At 39.5% G+C, this 26,089-nt stretch overlaps 1 protein-coding gene across 2 annotated transcripts; it reads left to right on the forward strand.

Moving 5' to 3' along the window:
- The first annotated feature begins 4,652 nt into the window (after positions 1 to 4,652).
- LOC130883449 (cytochrome P450 2J3-like) lies at positions 4,653 to 23,154 on the forward strand. 2 transcript variants are annotated; one of them, XM_057783868.1, is made up of 9 exons: positions 4,653 to 5,007; positions 10,105 to 10,267; positions 13,314 to 13,463; positions 13,800 to 13,960; positions 16,378 to 16,554; positions 17,694 to 17,835; positions 18,274 to 18,461; positions 18,552 to 18,690; positions 20,907 to 23,154. In XM_057783868.1, exons 1-9 carry the CDS (start codon positions 4,798 to 4,800, stop codon positions 21,083 to 21,085), a joined length of 1,509 nt encoding a protein of 502 aa, XP_057639851.1. In that variant the 5' UTR covers positions 4,653 to 4,797; the 3' UTR covers positions 21,086 to 23,154. The 2 variants fall into 2 exon arrangements, with proteins under 2 accessions (XP_057639851.1, XP_057639852.1); XM_057783869.1 differs by lacking the exon at positions 18,552 to 18,690 and having other exon boundaries at positions 20,907 to 21,014.
- Positions 23,155 to 26,089: the final 2,935 nt, after the last annotated feature.

A 26,089-nucleotide genomic window follows, 5' to 3' on the forward strand; every position in this document is an offset into this window, starting at 1 on the left:
CTTAATGTATTTCACAATATAGAAACAGAAGAGTCATTGCCAAATTCCTTTTATGAAGCTACAGTTACCCTGATACCAAAACCACACAAAGACCCAACCAATAAGGAGAATTACAGGCCTATCTCACTCATGAACATCGATGCAAAAATCCTCAATAAAATACTGGCAAACTGAATCCAAGAACACATCAGAAAAATTATCCATTATGATCAAGTAGGCTTCATCCCAGAGATGCAGGGCTGGTTCAACATACTCAAATCTATCAATGTAATCCACCATATAAATAAACTGAAAGAAAAAAACCATATGATCATTTCATTAGATGCTGAAAAAGCATTCGACAAAATTCAACACCCCTTTATGATGAAGGTCTTGGAGAGATTAGGGATAAAAGGATCATACCTAAATATAATAAAAGCTATTTACAGCAAGCCGACAGCCAACATTAAATTAAACGGAGAAAAACTCAAAGCCATCCCACTAAAATCAGGAACACGACAAGGATGTCCACTGTCTCCATACCTCTTCAATATAGTGCTTGAAGTTTTAGCAATAGCGATAAGACAACATAAGGGGATCAAGGGGATTCGATTGGAAAGGAAGAAGTTAAGCTTTCATTATTTGCAGATGATATGATAGTATACATAAGCGACCCCAAAAACTCTACCAAAGAACTCCTACAGCTGATAAACACCTTTGGGAATGTGGCAGGATACAAGATCAACTCCAAAAAATCAATTGCCTTCCTATACACTAAGGATAAGGAAGCAGAGAGGGAAATCAGAGAAGCATCACCTTTCACAATAGCCACAAATAGCATAAAATATCTTGGGGTAACTCTAACCAAGGAAGTGAAAGATCTATTTGACAAGAACTTTAAGTCTTTGAAGAAAGAAATCGATGAGAACACCAGAAAATGGAAGGATCTCCCTTGCTCTTGGATTGGGAGGATCAACATAGTAAAAATGGAAATTCTACCAAAAGCAATCTATAGATTCAACGCAATCTCCATCAAAATCCCATCAAAATTCTTCACAGATATGGAAAAGACAATAATCAACTTTATATGGAAAAACAAAAAACCCAGGATAGCCAAAACAATCTTATACAATAAAGGATTATCTGGGGGCATTACCATCCCTGACTTCAAACTCTATTACAGAGCTACAGTATTGAAAACAGCTTGGTATTGGCATAGAAACAGAGAAGTCGACCAATGGAATTGAATAGAAGACCCTAGCTTTAACCCACAAACCTATGAACACCTGATTTTTGATAAAGGAGCTAAAAGTATTCAATGGAAGAAAGAAAGTATCTTTAACAAATGGTGCTGGCAAAACTGGATGTCAGCCTGTAGAAGAATGAAAATAGATCCATATCTATCACCATGCTCAAAACTCAAGTCCAAATGGATTAAAGACCTCAATATCAGTCTGAACACACTGAACCTGAAAGAAGAGAAAGTGGGAAGTACTCTACAACACATGGGCACAGGAGAACACTTCCTACGTACAACACCAGCAGCACAGACATTAAGGGCATCATTGAATAAATGGGACCTCCTGAGACTGAGAAGCTTCTGTAAAGCAAAGGACACTGTCACTAAGCAAAAAGGCGACCCACTGACTGGGAGATGATCTTCACCAACCCCGCAACAGACAAAGGTCTGATCTCCAAAATATATAGAGAACTCAAGAAAGTAGACCGTAAAGGGCTAATCAACCCAATTAAAAAATGGGGCACTGAGCTGAACAGAGAATTCTCAACAGAAGAAGTTCGAATGGCCAAAAGACATTTAAGGTCATGCTCAACTTCCCTAGTGATCAGGGAAATGCAAATCAAGACAACTTTAAGATACCATCTTACACCTGTCAGAATGGCTAAAATCAAAAACACCAATGATAGCCTTTGCTGGAGAGGTTGTGGAGAAAGGGGTACACTCATCCATTGCTGGTGGGAATGCAAACTTGTTCAACTACTTTGGAAAACAGTGTGGCGGTTTCTCAGGAATTTCGGGATCCACCTACCCCTGGACCCAGCAATACCACTCTTGGAAATATACCCAAGAAATGCCCTATCATACAACAAAAGTATATGCTCAACTATGTTCATAGCTGCATTGTTTGTAATAGCCAGAACCTGGAAACAACCTAGATGCCCTTCAATGGAAGAATGGATGAAGAAAGTATGGAATATATACATATTAGAGTACTACTCAGCAGTAAAAAACAATGACTTCCTGAATTTTGCAGGCAAATGGACGGAAATAGAAAACACTAATCTGAGTGAGGTGAGCCAGACCCAAAAAGAGGAACATGGGATGTACTCACTCATATTTGGTTTCTAGCCATGAATAGGGGACGTTGAGCCTATTATGCGTGGTCCTAGAGAAGCTAATTAAGAAGGTGAACCCAAAGAAAAACATTCAGGCGATGAAAGGAGACAGAGACAAAGACCCACATTGAAGCACCGGACTGAAATCTCAAGGTCCAAATCATGAGCAGGAGACAGAGCACGAGCAAGGAACTTAGGACCGCGAGGGGTGCACCCACACGCTGAGACAATGGGGATGTTCTATCAGGAACTCACCAAGGCCAGCTGGCCTGGGTCTGAAAAAGCATGGGATAAAGCCGGACTTGCTGAACATAATGGACAATGAGGACTACTGAGAACTCAAGAACAATGGCAATGGGTTTTTGATCCTACTGCACGTACTGGCTTTGTGCAGTGAGCTGCGTAAAGCCACACCTGATGGCAATGTAGAGAGCTGTGTGGAGTCACACCTGATGGTGCCGGCTCCCGCCCTCCGCGATCTCGAAAGCGAGTGCTCTCTGTGATAATCAACTCCTATGGCTAAAGCCTGACTTATGCTATTATCACGCAATGACTGTCAGCTGCTTGCATATGCGTGGACCTATGGGCAGTGCCCACCTGGCAATCTGAGGTTGGCAGCCCAGGCCTACTTAAGGGCTGGGAGAGGTTTGCCCAGGGGGAGAGAGAGAGACAGAGAGAGAGAAAGAGAAGGGAAAAGATTGCTGTGAATAAAGTCCTGGAATAAACTGCAGTGAGAAGAGCTCTGGTGGTCGCGTCATCCTTGCTGGACGAGGGGGGCCGCGACAGCTTTGTGGGAGCCTAGGCAGTTTGGATGCTCACCTTACTAGACCGGGATGGAGGTGGGTGGTCCTTGGACTTCCCACAGGGCAGGGAACCCGGATTACTCTTAGGGATGATGAGGGAGGGGGACTTGATGGGGGAGGGGGAGGGAAATGGGAGGTGGTGGCGGGGAGAAGGCAGAAATCTTTAATAAATAAATAAACAAAAAAATAAATAAATAAAAGAAAAAAACGTTAAATCCTATGATCATTTCAATTTTTATTTATTTGCATTGAGTACTGATATAGGCATATATATATACTTATATACATGTATATATGCATAAATGTAGGATGCTCAATTAAACTGCACAAGTTTATATTAATAAATGTGAGTGGTTTAAAAAAACTTGATGAATGTGTGCTGCCTTATATGGGTAGGCTAACGATCTTCAAACTTATTAAAATGGAATTTGGAGTCTATTAAGTGCTTTCGAAAACATTAATATGTTATTTGTTTATATAAAACACCATTCATTGGAATTGAAGGACTAATGTTTCTCAAGCTATAAAATCTAATATTAATACACATAGATTTTGATAAGGATTTTCTTCCAGAACACGATATAATGAAAAAAATTGATTAGAATTTATTTCAATTAAGTAATGGTCATGAGAAAAATAAGAATTACATGGCATATAATACTATATGTTAATCAAAATTCCTCTTAGCAATATATCTTAAAAATACTGGTTAAAATAAATTGTCTCCAAAAATATTCTTAACATATAAATAAAAATTCTAATAAATGTTCTTACTGAGCTGTAATACACGTAAAACGAACAGATTTCTTTTCAAAGATCTTATTTTGAAATTTTACTTTTCATGATTAGGATTTTGGGAGGGTGATAGAATCACAACAATCAGTCACATTCAAAACCTTAGTATTTCAAAGTTCTTATCTATTCCAATTTAAACTGGAGGAAAAACATTATTTTAAAACCAGTCTGTCAATGACTTCTCACCCTGCCTAAAGCCTCATCACTGCTCAGGCAAAGTTCTGTGTCTTTAAAAATAAAGATTTCTGCTTAATATTGGCTCATACTTTTAAGAGGATAAATTTACAATTAGCAGTTGCTTAGAGCTATGAAAATCAAGCCAAATGGTGTAACTATAGAACTAGCAAGTTACAGATCTATATCAAAGCTACAAAAATCATATTTAACAACAAAGAATCCACCTTCATTTACAGCTATGTGCATCGATGGACTGTCTACAGCTACTTGGGTTTTTTTTATCCTGGACATAGTACCAAAGTAGTTTACAAGTAAGAGCAAGTTATAATTACCAAATGAAACCCAAATTCTTTTCTGCACTTAGTGTAACTTTCATCTGAAGGGAAAAGCCACAACTCCAAAGGTCTATCTAGTTAAGCTTGCAACAGGGCAGGGCAGAGAGCTCTGAGCATAAGGGGTGGGTCCTGCTCCAACTGGAAGGAGTGGCTAAGCCCTCTGATTACAGAGGGAGGGTTGGACCTATAAGGGCGGGGTGTCTGTGCTCTCTGGCTTTAGGGCCTCCAAGAAATGTGGAGGGGTGTGATCGGAAGTGGACTGGAGTAGATTATTTGAGAGCGCTATAAGATTAGGAGCCCTGAGCCTCAGCTCAGACCCTGATTCCTCTGAAGAGTCCACTTGGATACCAACCATGTTCGCTGCCGCGGGCTCCCTGGTGACCGCCATCTGGGCAGCGCTCCATCTCCAGACACTCTTGCTGGCTCTTGTCACCTTTCTGTTCCTGGCCGACTACTTCAAAAGCCGGCGCCCCAAGAACTACCCGCCAGGTCCGCAACGCCTGCCCTTCATAGGCAACATACTGCAGTTGGACATGGAAAAGCCGGACCTGGCGGTCCAGGAGGTAGGAAGTTACAAGATTGTCCGGCTCTGAGCTGACCTAATCCTGAACTAGTGCATCTGGCACTTCCTGGAACTAGGAGAGCAGGGCCAGGCAGGCAGGATTCCAAGGTTCCTATTCCTAGTGGCTAAGCCCAGGACACATAGTTAGCTGCTAAACATGCACTTTTAAGAAATATGCAGCTAAGCAGGGCAGTTGTGGAGGATCTCTGTGAGTTTGAGGTCAGCCTGGACTACAGTGCGAGTTCCAGGACAGCCATGACTACACAGAGAAGCCCTGTCTTACAGTGAGGTAGGGAGGGAAGGAATGAGGGACAGAGGGACAGATGAACAGACAGGAGAGGAGAGGAGAGAGAGAGAGAGAGAGAGAGAGAGAGAGAGAGAGAGAGAGAGAGAGAGAGAGAATGAGAATAATTGGAAAATTTCTTATCCTTCTATAACATGCTTCTAGGTGATGGTTCCATTTAGGTTAGAGAAAACAAAACACTGTGTGATTTGAATTCATTAAATAGTCCAGGTCTATATTTAATAGTAAATGATAATAGAGACAGATATGTCCTGCTGCTTTAAGAATTGACTGTAAAGTCCAGGTCTCAGTTTAGTTGATTAAAGTGCTTCTCAAGAAAAAAAAACTGAGGTGGAGGGGGTGGGGGGACATCTTCTCCTCGTGACTGAAGTTTGGTTTAGGTGTTGCTCTCTCTTACTGAGCCTTAGTTTTTAGACATCCTTGCTGACTGCTCACTTACGGATGGTATCAGTTACTAAGAAAGACACAAGCAAGTGTCCAGGTCCCCTGGGAGAGTTTCTCCACTGTCTACTCAGTTCTGGGTGCTCTCCCCAACTAAATTGGGAAGTTTGTTTTGTGTAAACAATGACATTTAAGATTGGCAGGTGCCATTTGATGACTTAACCACGAGGTTTTGTAATGTCCTTCCTTATCCAGAGTAAATTTGTTTTTCCTGAATTTTCTCTAATCTCTTACACGCTGCAATCTCCCCTTTGGTAAGTATGTGAAAGGCATTTGCTTTTCAGTTCTTTTATTTTTATCTACACATAATACTAAAATTGCATTCATCTGGACTGCATATACTTGGGAAATTTATTTGTTACTCAAGTCTCATCATTAATTGGGAGAGATAGAACATGAGTGTTTACAATTTACATGTAAGCATTTAAACTCAATGTTTCATTGTTTTGTGGTTTGTCTCTGCTCTGTTTTCATTCTTTCATTTTTGGTTTCCTATCCTGCCACACGGGTTTCTTGGACACTCTCCGAGTAGATGCCTTTTTATTCATCTTCTCTCTCTTTACATCCCTACCATTGTCCTCCCAGCATCTCCTCTGCATTATTCAATACACACATGCAGCTCATGAGAGCTTGCTAACAGCATTTTGCATGTGAAGCAGAGCGACTACAAACATGGGGGAGTTTTCATCCCCGTATGATGCACTGCCACAGGTGCTGTCCTCAGTCACTGAGACCCACATCCCACACTGCCCTGCTCTTCATGTCAGAGCAGCTGGGACTCAAAGGCACAGGAGTCTGTTGTCTTTGCCCCTTACTCATCCTCCCATAGTCATCTTTTTTCTGACCTTTCAACTTCATCATTTTCTTTCTGACCTCAAGGCCTTTCTTCCTTCATTCCTTCAGAGGAGACTGTAGCAGAAGGAAACCTGAGCTGTGTCCCTCCTCAGAATGCCTTCCCCTCCCTCCCTCACTGTCTTGACCCTGATTATAGACAACTAGGTTGATGATCAGAGGACTCGCATTTTTAGATATTCTCCTACTCCTTGCTGGCCTTTATGGTTTCCCTATAAGTGTTAAAGATTTTTTGTTTTGTTTTCTTTTGTTGATTGTTTGTTTTTGCTGTTATATTGGCTCTCTGCTTTCAAGAGATTCAGTTTCCATATTGACTGTGGTGGTTTTGCACTATTTGGGGCTTTATGCTGTTGGGATCTTCATGGCAGGCTTGCATTTTCCCAGACTAGGAAGTTCCCACCATTTTCCAGGTGTTTTCTCATCTGCACATTCCTGTTTTCAGGACATTGGGGCACAGCCATGACGTCTATGGTGCTGGGTCTTGCTGTTTGCCATCGGCTTTCTCTGTGCTGTGCATGGGAGAGCTGCCTCTCCCCTCTGCACTGCTTCTATGCCAAGCTCTGCTGTGCAGATCTCCACAGAGGCCATGGCAGCTTCTGTCCTCAAATCGATGCCTTTTCTTCTTATCTTTGTTTTCTCTGTTAAGATTTCCCATTATTTGGAATAATTTTATAATAGCCACTTTGAAATATTTATTTTCCCCCTCATTCCAACATCTGTGCCATCTCAACAAAGTTGAGGTTCTCTTGTTTCTTAGTGAATGAACTAAGCAATATCAGACTGGACATTGTGTGTCGTGTGCTGTAACCTGATGCACACACTAGGGCCATGCTCTACTTGTCCAGGTAGCTTTACAGGCTCCAGGGCCTCACTTTTGTGGGTGTTGACTCAAATGGAAATTTCAGAGTTTGCATTGTGAATCTAAATAACCCCAGTGTGTGCTTGACACCTCTGACTCCTCAACTCAGCAGCATGGGCTGGCAAGAATGAAGATGGCTGCAACTTCAGGGCCCCATCAGTATAGTGCAGCTGTACCTCTCTACGGGAGGATGAACACCAGCAATTGTCCGTAATTGTCCCATAGGAAAGTGAAGTCCTTATTGTTGCAAAAGAAGGATAGGAAGCAGAATTCTCTCCCAGGGTTCTTTGGAGATTCGCTTCACAACAGTTCAGCTGTAGAAGTCACATTTTACCTCACAGGCTCAGCCCGGGAGAGACATAGCAAGTGACAAGATGACATAGATGAACCCCACCTCTGTAACCTTGTAGGGTACCATTTGATGTTGTTCGACTCTGGGACATGGATGCAAAAAGTTAAAACAATCTCAGGCCTGATGGGACTCACTTTTCTTGTTCTTTGGCAAAACAGAGTAAACTTTGGTGGGAGGTTTGCTTCTGGCAAATGCTATCATAAGTTACAAAAATAAAAAGACATGCTTTTATTTAATCTTGTCAGGTAAAAATATTTGATCTATGTCTTGCTACACAGTCATATGAGGTTGGCTGATATGTCTGGTGTCACAGCAATAGGTCATGTTGACACTGAGGCTGGAAACATCATGCCAGTCCAGTAATTTTTTATTTCTTTATTTTGTATTTCCTATGGGTTTACATTTTGATATCTGTGTATAATCAAATGACTTTAAACAAATATTAAATAAAAATAAATTTATACAACTTACATATAATTAAATTTTAATTGTTGCTATGAGTAAATAATTCCCACAAGCTGATGCATGGCTTTCCCTTTGGGGTTTATGCCATTCACCCTCCATGATAAGCACACATGGAGTCATGTTAGCAATCATCTGTTAGCATTCCATTTTCCACTGTCGAGGAAAGGGGGAATCTGATTTCCCCAGGTTGCTCAGTGGGATAATGGCATAACAAGTTCTTGAACATACATGATGTGACTCAATACAAAAACTCAATATATATATGCTATAGAATAAAATGACCTTTAATACGTAGATGTGTTTCCTTACAGACTCATTCATTCAAGAGACACTAAACAAATGCTTAGCCCGACAGGCACAACACAGGACAGTCTATGGTCCAATGAGTCCTATGGATTCTGATAATTAATTCTGATACCATACCAAAACTAGATGGATGGGCAGCTCTGGGCCTAGCCTTTGATAGAATGATGTCACCAGTTGTGCTGTTCCTAGAAGGAATGTTTAACAAGCGTCTAGTGAAGTAAAGGGATGGACATTTTAGATCAGTTTAGGTGACATCAAAACAGGGTGAGGACAGTGAAGAAGGTGGCTCCTTGTTGAGCACGTGGGGACTCTATTTCCCTCCATCTTATAGTCTCTTAGCCTTTTCTGTAGTAGTTCACAGGAATATTACATAAATAAGAGAAAGTCTTGTCAGACTGAAGTGGGCTGTGATACACAACTTAGATATTAGCATTTACTTCAAGCTAGCTGTAACAATGAGACCCAACATACAATGGTCCTGAATATGCCTCTTATGATCATTGTATGTATAAAATTACTCAATATATTCCAAGTCACAGTTAGGATGTCTTCTATGAGTTGAAGCTCATTCCATTTTCTTTCTTTTCCTTTTATTCATCTTTTAAATATTATCAGAGCAGACCCCTGAGAACCCAGGTCAATTTTTGCACAATAGCCAGGATTCTGTGACATAAATGCTGCATGAGCCCATCAGCACTGTCTGTGGGTTCTGCACCTCCATCTTTTTGTTGCTTCCATTACCAGAGCCCTCTTCTAAATCCCATTCTAATATTTAAATAGCCACAGTTATTTTGCTATTGCTTCTGTTATTATAGCTATTTATACAAGAAAGCCAGCAACAGATATTTTCAATTACTGTAAATTCCATGCATGCAGGTCATAGAGGTTGTTCAGTGGGTTAGGGCACTTGCTAAAATACTTGGTAATCTGGATTTGATCTTCTGGACAAACATGGTAAGAGGAGAGAACAGACTCCCCAAAGATGTCCACTGACATACTCATGTACAACACCACCCTCCACATACAACATATGCACACACACACACACACACACACACACCACACAGACAACCAATGAATAAAATGATATAAAAATATTTTTTCCTTATTCTGTGCTGCCTACTCTGTGCATACTACAAGGTATGACTCACACAGTGAGTCACAAGGTGGCATACACTGTTTTTGCCTGTTCTGACTGCAGAATGCCAGAGTTAGAGAATTTGATTATTTACTGAAATCTATGTACTAAAATATTCATACAGAGATACATACTATAACATCATCCTCTCATTGATTCATATCATTGAATCTGTATTGGTAAATCTCGTTCTTGAATTTGATTTGAGTTTAGGACAGTTCAAAGAAAAGAAAATCAAAACCATTTCCACAAACTAAGGTGTATCATTTACAGGGAAATAAAGACTTATCAATATGATTACCATTTGCTACACATATGTCTGCCATCCCTGGACACAGAGGTATGAGCACATTTGCCTCTAACTATTGAAATATGTTTCAGTTTGTGAAGAAGTATGGGAATGTTATGAGTCTGGATTTTGGAATCATGTCTTCAGTGATTGTAAGCAGTCTGCCTTTAATCAAAGAAGCCTTTACTCACCTGGAAGAAAACTTTATGAGTCGCCCTCAATTTCCTATGCAAAAACATGTCTTTAACAAAAGCGGTAAGAATTTCCTGTGTTGTTAGATATGCATTGTAATATTTTTCCATTCAAAAATTTACACTTCCTCACCTCCTCCCATTCCCATCCTGCTCCCCTACTCACCCTCCTCACTCCCCCTCCCTCCTCAAGAGAGGGCAGGGAATCCTGCCCTGTGTGGAGTCCAAGGCCCTCCCCGCTACATCCCAGCCTAGGAAGCTTTGCATCCAAAGATTAGGGTCCCTAAATGCCAGTATGTGCAGTAGAAACAAGTCCCAGTGCCTTTATCAATGACTTCCCAGTCAGCCCCCATTGTCAGCCACATTCAGAGCATTTGATTTCATCGCATGTTCATTCAGTCGTGGTCCAACTGGATTTGGTGGGATCCCATTAAAACAGGCACACTGTCTCAGTGGGTGGACCAACCCCTCATGGTCCAGACTTCCTTGCTCATCTTCTCCCTCCTTCTGCTCTTCAACTGGACCTTGGGAGCTCAGTCCGTTGCTCTGACGAGGGTCTCTATCTCTATCTCCATCCATAGCCAGATGAAGATTCTATGGTGATATTTGAAATAAACATTAGTGTGATAGTGGGGCAAGGCCAGTTCAGGCACCCTCTGCTCTGCCGCCCAAGGACCTACCTGGGGACATCCCCACAGCGTTTCCTTTCTACTTCATCTTGCTTATATCTGCTTATATCAGTAAAGTCATGAGGATCTCTAGGCTTCTAGCCAACATTATAATTTGTTAGTATAAATACCTTATATTATTGTCAAATAAAGTCATAAGTTGGACACAGAATTTGAAATCTGTTAATCCAACAAAACAGCCTCTTAGGCCCTTTCTAATTACTCTTTGGAATAATTCTCGGTGTTGTCTGTTGTAAGAAGCAGAGTGCTAGACACCTGTCTTAGAGTTACTTTACTGTGAGGAAATACCATGAGCAGAGACACTTGGGGAGGAAAGGGTTTATTCGGCTTATGCGTTCATATACACTATTCATTCCAAATGAAATCAGGACAGTAAATCGGAGCAAGGACCTGGAGGCAGGAGCTGGCACAGAGGTCGTGGAGGAGTACTGCTTTCTGTCTTGCTCCTCATGCTTTATTCAGCCCAGGATTAGCAGCAACCACGTGGGATGGACCCTCCCACACCAAATATTCATTAAGAAAATGCCCTACAGCCTTACCTACAGTCCTATCTTATGTAGGCATTTTCTCAATAGAGGCTCCTCCCTGTAGAACAAGTTTAGCTTATGTGACATCGAAATAAAACCAGTCAGCACAGTATAAGTTAATGCCAGGGATTAAATAGTAAGGCAGTATCAATGCAGAAGGTATTTAATCAGAGATGTCTAACATTGTATGAGGATTCTGGAAAATCTTCTCTGAGTAAATGATATTCATTTAATGACCTGAAAGAATAATTAGTCAAGGGGATATAATATCCTTGAAAGGACAAAAAGGAGAGATGTCTTGAGGAATGGAAAGACATTCAGTGTTGCAAACATGGTATTTAAAGGACATAATTAAGCATTCTTGGTACTTCTGAGTTCCATCAGAAAGAGCACAGGCAGTACTTGCTAAATGCTGCTTTTTATTCTAACAGCCAGGAAGACTTCTTAGTGGTTTTGAGCAGAGGAGATCTTAGGATATCAAGTAGAGAATGCAGGAAAGGCATTAGGAAACCTGTTTTAGATATGAAGGGTGGAAGCTCACACACTCAAGTTGTTAAACTAGACTGTGAATTAGACTAGGGTGATGGCATTGAAGCCTTATAAACATAACTCCAGGCATGCCAAGAGGATGCCAAAATGACTCCATGATCTAGACGCCAGGAAATCAGGATGCTAAAACAAGTCCACTAGCAGTTTGATGGCTAATTGTCAACTTATCTGCATTTGGAACCAACTAAAATCCTCAAAACTGGGTAAACAAATGAGGAGTCTTGCTTCTTTGGAATTTTTGAGGTGAGAAGACCTACCCTAAATCTGCATCACTGGAGATCAGAAGACCCACCCTAAATTTGGGCCACACCTTCTGGTTGCAGCCCATATAAAAGGACATGGAAAAAGGAAGCTTTTGCCTTTTGTTTTCTTGCCCTTCTTCTCACTGGCAAATTCAGCTATCCTGCTGATGAAGAATTCCTTCACTGGTATCAGAATCTACTTTTCTAGGATTCCAGTGTATCCAGAAAGCTAGCTGAGACATCCAGCCTCATAGATAGGACAATCATAGCATTATTGGCCTTTCCATTAAGAGTCAGCCATTTTTAGACCAGCTTATAAGCCACTCTAATAAATACTGCTTTAATAATAGACCCATTTAGTAAAAGATCCATTTCTATCACTTCTAGTCCTTAAGAGCTGTGGTTCTCAACCTTGGGACAACACCCTCTTGGGGGTAGAACGACCCATTCACAGGGTTCTCTAAGACTGTTGGAAATATCAGATACTTACAGTATGATTCATAACAGTATACAAACTACAGTTGTGAACTAGCAAAAAAAAAAGTACATGACAACATGAGGAACTGTATTAATCATTACAACATCAGTAAGGTCGAGAACCACTGCTTTAGAGAACCAAAACTAGTACACAAAACTAGTATCTACCTCCAGGAATGGTTTCTGGAATTTAGCTTACATAGATTGCACGACATATATATGCATATTAAACACAAAGTGTAGATGGTTTGGTTCTGGGGAGAATTAGATTTGATCACCTCATTAACTACCTAGTTACCTTGTTCCTTAAAATTTTACTTTACCCTTGCGTCTAATTTTTTCTATCCATTGTAATAGATCTGGAGTCTTCTGGTAATTACTTTTGGGTTTTTCTAAGAGTATTAAAATTAAATAATATATTAAAAATACTGACAAAACAGTGATGATGTAAGCCACCAGGAGATGCTAGCCATTATGCTCCTTGCTTTCTGCTATTGTCTCTCTCCAGACAGCTGTCAATTCCATTATTGGCCCTTCTCCTTTTCATCTTACATGTGACCATCCTGTTTGTCAGGTAGTTTTAAATCAGAATCATAATGCTATAATGCTGCATTGCTTCTTTCCAGGACTGATCTTCTCCAGTGGCCAGACATGGAAGGAGCAAAGAAGGTTCGCACTGATGACTCTGAGGAACTTTGGGCTGGGAAAGAAGAGCTTAGAGCAGCGCATACAGGAGGAAGCCCAGCACCTTGTGGGGGTCATAAAAGAGGAGAAAGGTGGGCATTCCACAGAGTGGAGGTAGGAGGCTGTGACCCTCTCATATATTAAACAGAATCCACCTAAGTATCTAAGTGCTTGCTCTGGACTGTGCGCTGTGCTGAGCACGGAGCATTGAACAGTGAACATGTAGCCATGACCTTGCCCCAGAGTTTGCAGCTAATCACACAAATGGTCATTAGACTCTCTGTTGCCTTAAGGCCTGGTCATCATTCTGGCTTCCCAAGCTAATCCAGAGCCTCTTACATAGCTCTCTGATATGTATGTTTCTCTATCATGTGGAATTAACAAACCAATATCTTTGAAAGATGCACTTTTTCTTTATCTACCTCCAGGACAGTCTTTTGACCCTCACTTCAAGATCAACAATGCTGTTTCCAATATCATTTGCTCCATCACCTTTGGTGAGCGCTTTGAGTACCATGACAGTCAGTTTCAGGAGCTGCTGAGGTTACTGGATAAGGCCACGAATTTGACTTCCTCAAAGATGGTCCGAGTAAGCATTCTAGTTTCTTTTATTTTGGGAGAAAATTGGACTGGGGCTAATTTGAGTACAAATAGGTTCTTTCTTTTGATTTCCAGGAATATTTGAAGCTAAAATGTCTTTGAGTTGAGTTTGTTACTAATTTATCTCTTGATTTGGATGTTTTCAATAAGAAAACTTACTGTGTACAAAAAATGTTTCTAATATTTTAATGAAGTACCAACATTTATGTGGAATCTATACATGCCCAAATGCTGCTCTTTCTAAAAGAATGGAGATATTTATTGTTGATTTTACCTTTATCTCTCCCATGTGTCTTCATACCTCACATGCAAACTACAGGCATACTTTCCAGCTATCCTCCTCTGTACATTTTCTCTTTGTTAAATTGCTGTCATTGTTCAATAAACATTTCTCAATGGTTAGACATCCAGTTGTTTCTAAGTTAAAGTTTGTATTAATAACACTGTTGTGAATACTTTATTCATGCTGCCACATCCACTCACTTTTCTCGTATTTTCACTAGGACATAAACCTTTACCCCCATGTTGTTGTCTGTCCCTGTGCTCATTCCTATACAAATGTTCCTCTTAGAATTGCCTCAGATGTCTCAGAAATGATCTGCTAGGTTGAGCTTTCATCTTTATTTGGTTCTAGGGGCCTGACTTTTTTCTCCATGTTTTTCAATGAGTCATTGATCATTCAAGAATTTAATTTTTGTTTTCTTTGTATTTTTATAGTTTCTGTAGTGTTTCTTACTATTGATTTTTAGTTTTATTACACTATGGTCTATATAGATATGGAAGATATTTCATTCTTATGTATTTGCTAAGACTCGGTTCTTTATTTTAGAGAAAATTCCAGGTGCTGCTAAGGAGAAAATATTTTTGGTTTCATTTGGATGAAATGCTCTTGAGATGTCTATTAAGTCCATTTGATTTATGGTACAGTTCAGCTTTGAAGCTTCTCTGTTGGTTTTTCCCATGACCTATGCAGGAATGGGAGTGGAGTACTGACATTACCATAATTATTTCATGAGAATCTGTCTAAACTTCATATTCATTGTTAATTGTTTTATGAAATTTGGAGTCCCAAATTATGATGCATGCATATTTGCAATTGTTCTAACTAATGAATTGTTTTTATGAATGTATAGTGGCCTTTATCTCCTCTAGCTAATTTTGAATAACTTGTTTCCAGTTTCTGTTTGCTTACTGGATTTACTAAGGTATTATGGAGAGAGGTTAAGTAATCATGGTAATTATGTCAGTGGTTTGTTTGTTTTGTTTTGTTTTTCTGGTTGCTTGAATTACTTGGTTTTTACTTTACCTCGATTACTAACAAGGATTTGCTTGTTTACTGTGCTAGACATATGGATTCCTTCCTGGCCCTTCTTTATCCAGATGTTCTTATACCATTTATTCTTCCCTGTGCTCTCATGATTGAGACTCATCTTTCTTCCTTCTCTGTGGCCAGCCCTCACTTAAGAATCTTCTTCAGTGCTGTCTTGATGGTCATTTCAGTCAATGCATGTCAGTGCAAATATTTCCATTAGAACTTAATTATTTAAATTTAATTACTATCCATTTTGCAAGGTGTACATGTCGGTATGGATGTTGGCCTTCTGTAACAGCACCTTTGTGAACTGAGCCATCTCCCGTGATAAACCCCTTACAATGTTAAATATTGCTTCTTTGATTTATGGTTTTGATTTATTATGTTGTTCCTATTTAGTCTTGTTTAATTGGGGATCTAAATAACTCTTGCATTTGAATGTCTTTTTGCTTTTCTAACTTTGGAAACTTTCTGTTATAATTTCATTGAATTCATTTTACTCCCTTTACTTTTTAGTTCAGCTTCTGAAATAAAATCCTGCGCATGTCTAGGTCTCTTGATTATATCACAGTTTTTCATTCTGCCTGTGGTCATTATTTCCTTTTTTTTTTTTTTTTTTTTTTTTTTTTTGCTTCTCTTGGAGTGCAGCTTCTCATCAGCAATTCTCCCTTCTGGATCTTCTCTGCGGTGGAGACTGTTGGTGTTTTCTGCTTTTGTTTTCTATTTGTTTTGCTTTGCCTTGTTTTGCTTTTGGTTCAGCTTTAAAATGTACAACACTTTTATTTCCTGTTTGTTTATATAAAATCTTAGTTTCTTTATTGTATTTTCTGTATATTCTGTCCAGTTTTCATCTTTATGCTGCCTCTCTTCTCCCTTTCCCTGTTTCCTCCACTCGGCTGACTTTCACCTCTAGAACCCACACTGGACTCCTTTGCTTCTTTGTATCTCCTTTCAATCTCTGATCATCTTGATCAGAAAATGCTTAAACACCCAACATTTGACATATTCCAGGATCTTGGGAGGCATCAAAAATATACACTATCTTGAAACAGAAAGTGACATTATATTGTCTCCATATTCTTCTTCCTAATTAGCTCTATAATATCTTCCCATGGATAATGAAATATCTTCCGGGATCACACCAAACAACAATGATTACCTGGAGACAACTGAAATCATATGTTTCTGATATAGTTGAAAATCACCTCAGAGACTGGAACCCTGATAAGCCGAGAGACTTCATTGATGCTTTTCTCACGGAAATGACAAAGGTGGGGAAGACAGTGTCTTCTTACAGAAAGGGTGGTGTTGAGTAGCTTCCAATTGATTGAGAAGCAGGTTAGCACAAAGGTAGGGTTTAAGCATAGCAGAGATGTATTCTCTCATAGTTCTAGATCGTTCCTGTAATTCTGCCAGTCAGGCAGCCTACTTTGGGAAACAATAGAAATGTCATTACCTTGTCTCTTCCATCACCTAGGGGACATTGATGATTGTTGCTATGGTTTCCTGCTCCATCTTCAGTGCTGAGATTATATCATCTCTTTCCTTTCTGATCCTTTTACATCTCATTTATCCTGTTCTAACCCTGGAGGCCCCTTTCATAAAGATAACTCAGGATAACCTTTCCTCCTGAAATGGATCATATCCTGAAGATCTGTTTTTGTTATTTGAGTAACATTCCATGGTGGCAAAGATGACAAGATGAACATCTCTGTAGATCATTCCTTAACCCAGATTTTGAAGTGAAACACAGGAGTAATATTTTATAAATGCATGGTAACGTAACCTTGGTTTGTTGAGGTCTTTAGAAATAAAGGGTTGACTACCATTTGGCTAGAGGTCCTGGAAATGCCCAGATTCTTCCTTATTATTTCCTTCATTGGTCCTTCTCCCATATCTGAAAGAGACAGATGTGAAATATAAGTAGCAGTTAAATTTCAGAGCTTTATTTTGTTATGAGTTGGTCTAGGGCTGGTTACCCTCCCCAACTCAAACACCACTGCAACAGACTAACTTCAGTTAAGTAAGTGGTAGAGTTTAACTTTCATATATAGCTGAGACACATACCTTTCCCTGGACTCAATATAAACACTATTCAATAATAGACCAAGGCAAGAAGACACTGAGCAAACATATTAGTGAACTTTGCATCAGTGTGACAACATTAAATGGGAGCAACCAGAGAATAAAGCAAAAATATCATCGGGCCAAGTCTCAGAACATTTCAGTTCATCAAGGTGAATGGCAAAGCTCCTATTGATATTCATCTTTCTGGTATCAGCAAAGTCAGCTGTAGAATATCAAAGACAGCATCACTCTGGATGACTTAATGCAATTCATTCTCACTGGATCAGTGTTATGAGATAATCACAAATCCTCTGAATGAACAAATACACACTGTCTTTTCTAGCACCCCGACAAAACTACTACAAGTTTCAATAAAGAAAGCCTCATCTGCAGCACTATAGACCTTTTCCTTGCTGGAACAGAGACAACATCTACAACCCTGCGCTGGGCTCTGCTCTACATGGCTCTCTACCCCAAAGTCCAAGGTGAGATGTGGTGACAGCATCTAACAAAGGCAGAATGGGTTCAGAAGATAGGATGGGGGAGTGGAAAGAGGAGGAGCATATGTGAGATGATGTGAGATTCTGCATGTAGATAAAACTGAAGTGTACTGGTGATAATCTAGCCAGTAAAAAGTATTTATTTATAGAAGTCTGAATATATTCTGATATCAGCTTAGCCATAGCCATCCTGATTATCTCTTCAATATATATAGAAACTCATACCTATGCTGTAGGCTTGAAGAAAGTTATAGAGTTTACAGTTTTCAAAATCAGCTTTTCTAAGGGAGGAGAATTTTTATTTCCTCACAATCAGGACACTAGATGAAATAAAAGCATATATGTTTTAAAAGACAGCTTTCTCTATCTTTAGAAGAAAACATTAAACTTTAAAACTTAATGGAGCCTCCTGTTTCTTTGAAGAAAAAGTCCAGGCTGAAATTGACAGAGTGATCGGCCAAGAGAAGCAGCCCAGCCTGACTGACCGAGACTCCATGCCCTACACCAATGCCGTTGTCCATGAGGTACAGAGAATGGCAAATATCATCCCTCTAAATGTTCCCAGGGAAGTGACAGTTGACACTATGCTGGCAGGATTCCACCTGCCAAAGGTAAGTAGGCTAAGAAATGGAAGTTTCTTAACCACCAAACCTCTGTGTGTCTAGTCCATACATTACTTGAGCCTTTACTATCTTCCCTAGGGCTCCATTCTCCATACCAATTTGACTGCACTGCACATGGATCCCAAAGAATGGGCCACCCCAGATATCTTCAATCCAGAGCACTTTTTGGAGAATGGAGCCTTTAAGAAGAGAGAATCTTTTCTGCCTTTCTCAATGGGTGAGTTGTGATGAGCAGGAGAGAGTTCAGAGCTCCACCTTATCCCTTCTTTTTTCCTGGAACTTCTTTTCTGGAATCCTTACAAATGGGCCTTCCCATATATCTCCATTTTGCAGCTGGTTTCAGTCAATACCCACATACACACACAGGTACAGTATCTAATGCTTCTGATGGAGACTTCAACTTCCTTTGTTCTGTTTTCTACCCCACTGACAACAAAGACCTAATCCATTCCTCTTTCTCAGAGCAACAAATGAATTCCTGTCATTGTGTACACATTTTGTGTGCCACAAGTTCTTTTTAAGGGATGGCTAATGACAATGAAGAGAGCTGAGTTTCAGTATTTTTAGTTGTTAGATAGCTTTAATTGGCGTTTGCTTATGTGAATAGGCTTCTATCCCGTGAACAATCCCTGAATAGGACTTATCTTTCTAAATTGGACCTTATTTTTTAAATGTCCTTAGTAAATGTGTCTTCTGCACCACTTGACACGCAAGAAAGGGAACGCAGTGATGACTCTTTCTCCCTTGTGCTTTCTTCCCGTCAAGTAATTAAAGACCTCAGTGGCAGTGGTGTGGAATCACTAACCAAACGTTCTGATGTATTCTAGATATTGGCTTATATATGTAATTTGGCAATTCTTTAATATCATATCTGTGTTCTAAGCTTTAACCAACAAAAACAAACAACGTGAGAGCAGGAAAGTGTGGGACAGGAGATGAAGCAGAGCTGCCCCTTGGAGCATGCATCCCACTGCAGCCTTCCAAGCTGCAGTCAGTGTATACTACAGAGAAAAGTACAGAGACCTGGAAAAATGTGCTTCTCCCAAAGCTCAGTGTCCACCAGGTTTTCTCACACAGAAGCTTGTGTTTCCTAACCCTGTCTGCAGACGGTGCCTAAATGCTGCAATAAGGCACACTGAAATGCTTGATATGATCATTAAGTTTGCCTGATTATCTAAGGCAGTGTCACATCTCATGATGTGGAGGCTCAGACCAGGAGGAGACTGCATTTGCCTGCACAGCTAGTGTTGATCCAGAGCCGGTGTTTCTTGGGGCTGGGCTGCCCTTGGTTTGTTCTGACCTCTTTGTCTTTCCATCTGGGACTGTCTGTTCCTTTGCTCACTGTTCACAACTCACTTTAATAGGAAAGCTGATAAGATACAGAGACTCTGTCCAATCTTCCTGTTTATAAAAAAATAAAGATTTGAATATTTCACTTATTCTACTCTTCTAAGTTAACTCTCTCACACATTAGATGCATCTCTCATATGTCTCTCCTACTCCCCTTACAGCAAACCCTCTGGACAAACATGAGTCACACTTTCAGGGTGACACAGCACTTCCTGAGTAAACAAACAAACAAACAAAAAACAGAACCATCTGATCACACAGTTTCTCTCAGGCTATGGAGGTCATGCTGACTGTGCATGGTGAGTAAAGTCAGCTCTGAGTGGTTAGGGTTCCCAGACAGAAAGGGACATTGAAATTCAGGCCTTAAACAATAAACAGATAGTTGGCTTAACCTTGATGTGACAAAAACATAGAGAAGGCCTTTGCTGAGAAAGTTCTGTGTTTCATGCCCTTTCTTGAAACAGCACTATACACCTGGGAAATTGTCCTTGCATATTCGTCTCTGGGGGCTACCAGCTGTTGTTACCCAGAGGCAAACATATTGTTTTCAATTTGTCCTGAAGTTTAAAATTAGCTGTTGTTGAGACTGAGGACACTATTACTTTCCTATGTCAGTCTGAGTAATGAGAAGTATCCTATATTCCAGTAGATGGAATATTTCATGAGATAAACACACAAGCAGTGGGGAAAATACCCATAGCTGACACATGAGAAAAACTACAGACAAAAACAACCAATAATCTACAGCCAGTGACCCCATGGTCTTTTCTAAGCAGGGCTTCCCATCAGAGAGTTATTCATCTGTTAGGTCAACCTGTTAAATATTAGCTGTCATCATCTGCGATATGTATATCATCACCTGTGACACCTCCCATTGCTGTTGTCCCACTGAAGAGCTTTGATCCTGGAGTTCCAATTTCAGTGGAACATTCCACATTCAGACACATATGAGACATAAATAAACAGCTGGACACAAAGCCCAGTGACAGTTCAGGATTTACAGAAGGAAAATGGAAATGCCAGTTCCTGAAAATTCTAATGCCGACTAAGAAAGTACTTCATCTTCTGTTTTATTTCCTGCAGGAAAGCGAGCTTGCCTCGGAGAACAATTGGCCAGGTCTGAGCTCTTTATTTTCTTCACTGCTCTTGTGCAAAACTTTACTTTCAAGCCGCCAGTCAATGAGAAGCTGAGCCTGAAGTCTAGATTTGGCATCACTGTTTCCCCAGTCAGTCACCATCTCTGCGCTGTCCCTAGACTGTGAAGTCAGAGACAGAAAGAGAAAGGAGAACAGGAACTACCTAGCAATCCTCTGAGCCATTGGAGCTGCTCATATGTGAAGGGAGAGAGGGAAAGATGGGAAGATTAGGCTACGGTTATTGGATCAATGTCATGAACTGTTGTGTCCTGTAAATTGGTGGTGGATACGTCACTTATAAATCATTTCATCTAAGAGTTGCAAAGAGAATGATAGTTCCTTCTGTATAGAAAGTGTTGTAAATATGAAAGGTGGGTTAGAGACAGCATGGAAATCACTAAAGTCATATCATAAATTGTACCTTGTTCGCTTCCTGCCTCCTTCATAAATGTGCACTTGCTTCTAGATGTTAAATTGTTTTATTTGAAAGTGGTACAGAGATCTCTTCTTCATCTCATAGCCTGTGGAGGCTTGCTGAGAACAGAACTTATATACACTTCTTTCTGGAAAGGTGTACTTTAAGGTCATTTTCTTAGCTGTCAGTGGACTCTCCAAAACTGAAGAGAGTACAAGGTTCTCCTAAAAATTTAAGGTGCCTAAGATGAGAGCAAGTTTTACTTAGGAAATAGACCTGCTTCTGTGCACAATGGATACATATTTCCCAAAATGATTCTTATTATACTCAAGTGCCCCCACGGTGCCAGTTTATGCCATTAAATTTATAAGGTGGCATTGGTCTACAATCTGGAATATGTAATTTACCAGATATTGTTCCATGGTGTGGTGAGAGACATATGTTCCTGTTCATATGTTCACCCAGGCACACAGTTAATTTTTTTTTACTCAAAATAGAGCTGAAAATTACTTGTGAAATGAAGGGTATCAGGAAAAGGCACACTGAAAAGTCTCTGTTCTGCACTGTGGATGGATGTTTAAAAGAAATCCCATACTAGCTCAGAACTGTGAAATAGATGGTTATTTATTTAGGAGTAGACTCATAAATCAGAATCCTCTGTTGAACAGGCATCAGAAAACAAATCCTGCAACTGGAACAAAGAGGCTGGAAAGGAGGCCGGACATGTACTCTACAGTGGCATATATAGTATACGAGGCCAAGCCCCAGTGGGCCTGTAACCACTATCTGTAAGATTTCCTATAACACCTCCACATTTTGTTTAAATAATAGAGTTCTAAACCTAATACAAAATTATTTACAATAAGAACAAATATATTCAATAATTATCCTATCCTAACTACTATAATAAATAACTTGGTCAAGTCATGAGAAAAAGTAACTACAACTATCTAGTCTTTAATCCCATCGAAGTCCGAGAAAGAAACTAATATTACTTGAGTAAACAGGAAGTGCAATCAAGTAAGTTCCAAAATGTACAACAAATGACAGAGACAGCTGGCTACCTGGGCAATCACCCAAAGTCTCATTTGCAAAATTGAAGCAATCAACTTTGGCTAAGGCCTAGAATAACTGACATACCATTTTCAAAGGCAAGAAATTTTTCAAAACTGTATTATCCTGTATTGGCAAGATTTGACAATCCTGCTTATCTATTTCCGGATATCATGTATCTTGTCAGTAGTTTAGGTATGGGCATTTCTTTGCCCAAAGGCCAGTTTTGCCAAGAAGAAAACAAACTCCAAATGGAATGTCATTGGTGCTCAACATTCTCTCAGGAGTAGATCAGTGCTGCCAGGAGCAATTGTGTCTCACTTCAACAGAACCCTAAGTTAGTTAAATGCCATATTCTACAGCAGTTTGAAGTGGTTGAAGATTACCTATTTATGCAGAATATAATCTCTATATTATAAGAAACTGATTAGTCTAACTATAAGTATGACAGAGATGACTATTAATCTATAATCCTTAATACCTATATAACTTAAAGACTAAGACTTTATATTAGAATATTATAAACAATCGTGTAACAAATGAGAACAAGGACCTCAAAATGTAAACAATGTATAAGTATCTTGATCAGAGGTAGAAATGTACATTGCAATATGATAAATATATATCAATCTAAAAAATGTTTTAAGCAGAGGTAGAAGCATGCATGCATACAATATTCAATGTAATTTAACTTTGTATCAATATACAAGAATCTATACCAATAAAATTGCCTATAAATACTCACAAGTATTCACTTTATTACTCATTATTATTATTGTTATTATTATTATTATTATTAGTGTGAGTAAGCTCATGTTAATCTATTATCCCATACAATTCCCCCCTGTTTTTCAAAGAGAACTCTGAGCCTATAAAACTCCCCCCAACCCCAACCCTATACCAACTATAATCAACCCCCAACTGATGTTCCTAACTTTGTTGGGAGAGGGGATGTGGTCTTCTAGAATTACTTCCAGCTGTCATGGGGGTAATGTTCTTTTTATGGGATCCTGAGAAAGTAAAATGATGGTTAAGTTCCAAAATTACTGTCTGCTATGATTGCAAATAGTCTCCGAGTATTTGGTAGGGTTTTTCTGAGCTTCCTATTTGGAGGTCTGGCCAGAACATGGAAAAAAAAGTGCACCATTTCAGCTAACCAAGTTGGAACTATCTTGAGCAGTTGGGACCCAAAACAGGTCTTGTAGCGCTATCAGCATCATGTTGTCATATCAACCAGGTGGAGTCATTTTTGTGAGGCCCATCTTCCTGGAAACTTCAAAGATTACTGCAGGATAATTCATTGTTCATTGTGGAAAACTAAAACATTATTTATATAGGTAAATACAGGCATATATTCAATGAAAGGTACAATAGAAACAAAAATAGATATGAAGAAAAGTAAAATTTTCTCTAAATTCTTTTTTATTTCTGTCCCATACCAAATGGCTCTTGACATGGGGCAGAAACTCTGCATTTTTATTTTAACAACATGGATGGATTTAGAGAGAGACAGAGCCAGTGTCCAACTCCAAAGACAGCTCTATGTATTCATGAATATATATATACATATGTATAAATATATATGATTTAACATTGTACTTATGAATCATATTTGATTTTCTTGATGATACTTATTGAGTAATTATTTTTCTATCTGTTAGCATCCTTACCATCTCTATGGCTGTCACCATTGTGGATCAGCTGTCATTTCTCTTTTTCAAAGGGTTTCTCCTTTTCAAAGTGAATCTTTATTAATTTTGATGGTATCCATAGTTTTTCTTCTCAAGTGGAAACAAGAGCAAAATCCCTTTCCCAATGTAGCACATCTCCTGGCTTCCATTTGAGGTCAACACATCCTTCAAATAAACCAGTTGATTTGAATCAGAAGACTTTTCTATTATCCAATGTCTCTTTGTTGCTGTTGTCCCTTTCTTATTAGCTTAAAGAAAATTCAAGGTCAATAAAGCATTATGTAATCTATTTTGGGGGGTATTTTCCACTCCTTTCTGTTGGTTTAACATATCCTTTATAGTTTGATTTGATCTTTCTATAACTGCTTGACCTGTAGGATTGTGTGGTATACCTGTGTAGTGATGAGGCGAGCAGGCATGTTTTTTGTCCTACCTGGCTGCCGCATGGCTAGCTTAGCCCCAGAATAATTACATGGAAACTGTATTCATTTAAACACTGTGTGGCCCATTATGTCCAGCCTCTTCCTGGCTAACTCTTACATCCTAATTAACCCATTTCTATTGATGTGTGTAGCACCACGAAGTGGTGGCTTACTGGGAAGATTTTAACCTGCATCCATCTTGGAGAGGAGAGCTGTGGCGTCTGCCTCATTGCCTTCTTCCCAGCATTCTGTTCTGTCTTCCCCATCTACCTATGTTCTGACCTATCAGGCCAAGCAGTTTTCTTTATTAATTAACCAATGAAAGCAACAGAGAAATAGAAGACACTCCTACATCATTTCCCCTTTTTCTGTTTAAACAAAAAGGAAGGCTTTAACATAGCAAAATTACATATAACAAAACAGTGATAAAGGAAGAATTACAGTTACAATATTTGTATCTATTTTATCTTTTATTATAACTAAGGAAAACTATAACTAACCATTCTTCAACTCCATCAAAGACTCCAGAAGGATATAATATTACCTAAGCAAACAAGAAATAAGCAACTTCTAAAACTCTAGAAATGACAGAGACAACTTGCTGCCTGTACAGTCACCCAAAGTTCTTTTCTACTGTTGGGGCATCCATCTTCAGCCTACAGGCCCATAGTATCCAGCAGACATTTCCATAAAGCAGGAAATTTGAAAGACAGTTCAATCACTTTCTTTTGTGTCCTGCAGAATGTCTCGCAGACTCTTTCATGAATCAGGAACCCCGAAGAATCATCTCAACTTTAGGCAAGTTTAGCAGTCCTCTCTCTGCAGGTTCCTTATGTCCAGTTTATGTAACAATCCAGGCAAGAGCAGTTTCTTGCCCAAATGGCTAACCATCTCCATAAGGAGCCTCTTAGATGCCTATCTTCCTCTCAAAGTAGATTGGTGCCGTCAGGAGCAGACATGTGTGATTGTCAAGAAAAGCCCTAAGTTATTAAAGCATTAAATGCCATATTCTGTAGTCTTTGAAACATATGAAGCCTTAATATCAGCATATAATTCTGCCTTCTGGACAGAATTATAAGGGCTTTGTTCCACCTTACTTAATTATTCTGATTTGTAACCTGCCATCCCTGATTTGTTTGTATCAGTATAAAAGGTACGGGCTCCAGTTATTGGAGCATCATGTACAATTAGGGGAAGAATCCAAGAAATTCTCTTTACAGGGTTAAGTCTATTGCTTTAGGGATAATTGTTATTAATTTCTTCCAAAAAAATTAGCAAAAGCACACACTGAAAAGCCTCTGTTCTGCACTCTGTGGAGCCACCCAGGTACATCCCTTTTCCTCAGAGTGAAAAATCTCCCCATAGCGGCTTTATGTCTCCCCCACTTTTTCTATTCTCCCATCTGTACCAGCTGTAAAACAAAGGTGGCAACGCATAGAGTCTCACTGGCACTAAGGTATCAGGAATGTTTCTGCTTACTCTTAATCACAGACTTCATTGGCAGGCAAATTATCTCAGATAATCACCACAGAATTTCAATTGTTAGTAA

The sequence above is a fragment of the Chionomys nivalis genome, chromosome 11, assembly GCF_950005125.1.
Source record: "Chionomys nivalis chromosome 11, mChiNiv1.1, whole genome shotgun sequence".
Classification (NCBI taxonomy): Eukaryota; Metazoa; Chordata; class Mammalia; order Rodentia; family Cricetidae; genus Chionomys; species Chionomys nivalis.

Bases quoted from the DNA above. Each gene is read 5' to 3' on its own strand.
- LOC130883449 (XM_057783868.1), top strand. From the start codon at position 4,798: ATGTTCGCTGCCGCGGGCTCCCTGGTGACCGCCATCTGGGCAGCGCTC. The intron at 10,268-13,313 runs GTAAGAATTTCC...GCTTCTTTCCAG, and splicing joins ACATGTCTTTAACAAAAGCG to GACTGATCTTCTCCAGTGGC. The intron at 16,555-17,693 runs GTGGGGAAGACA...TGTCTTTTCTAG, and splicing joins TTCTCACGGAAATGACAAAG to CACCCCGACAAAACTACTAC.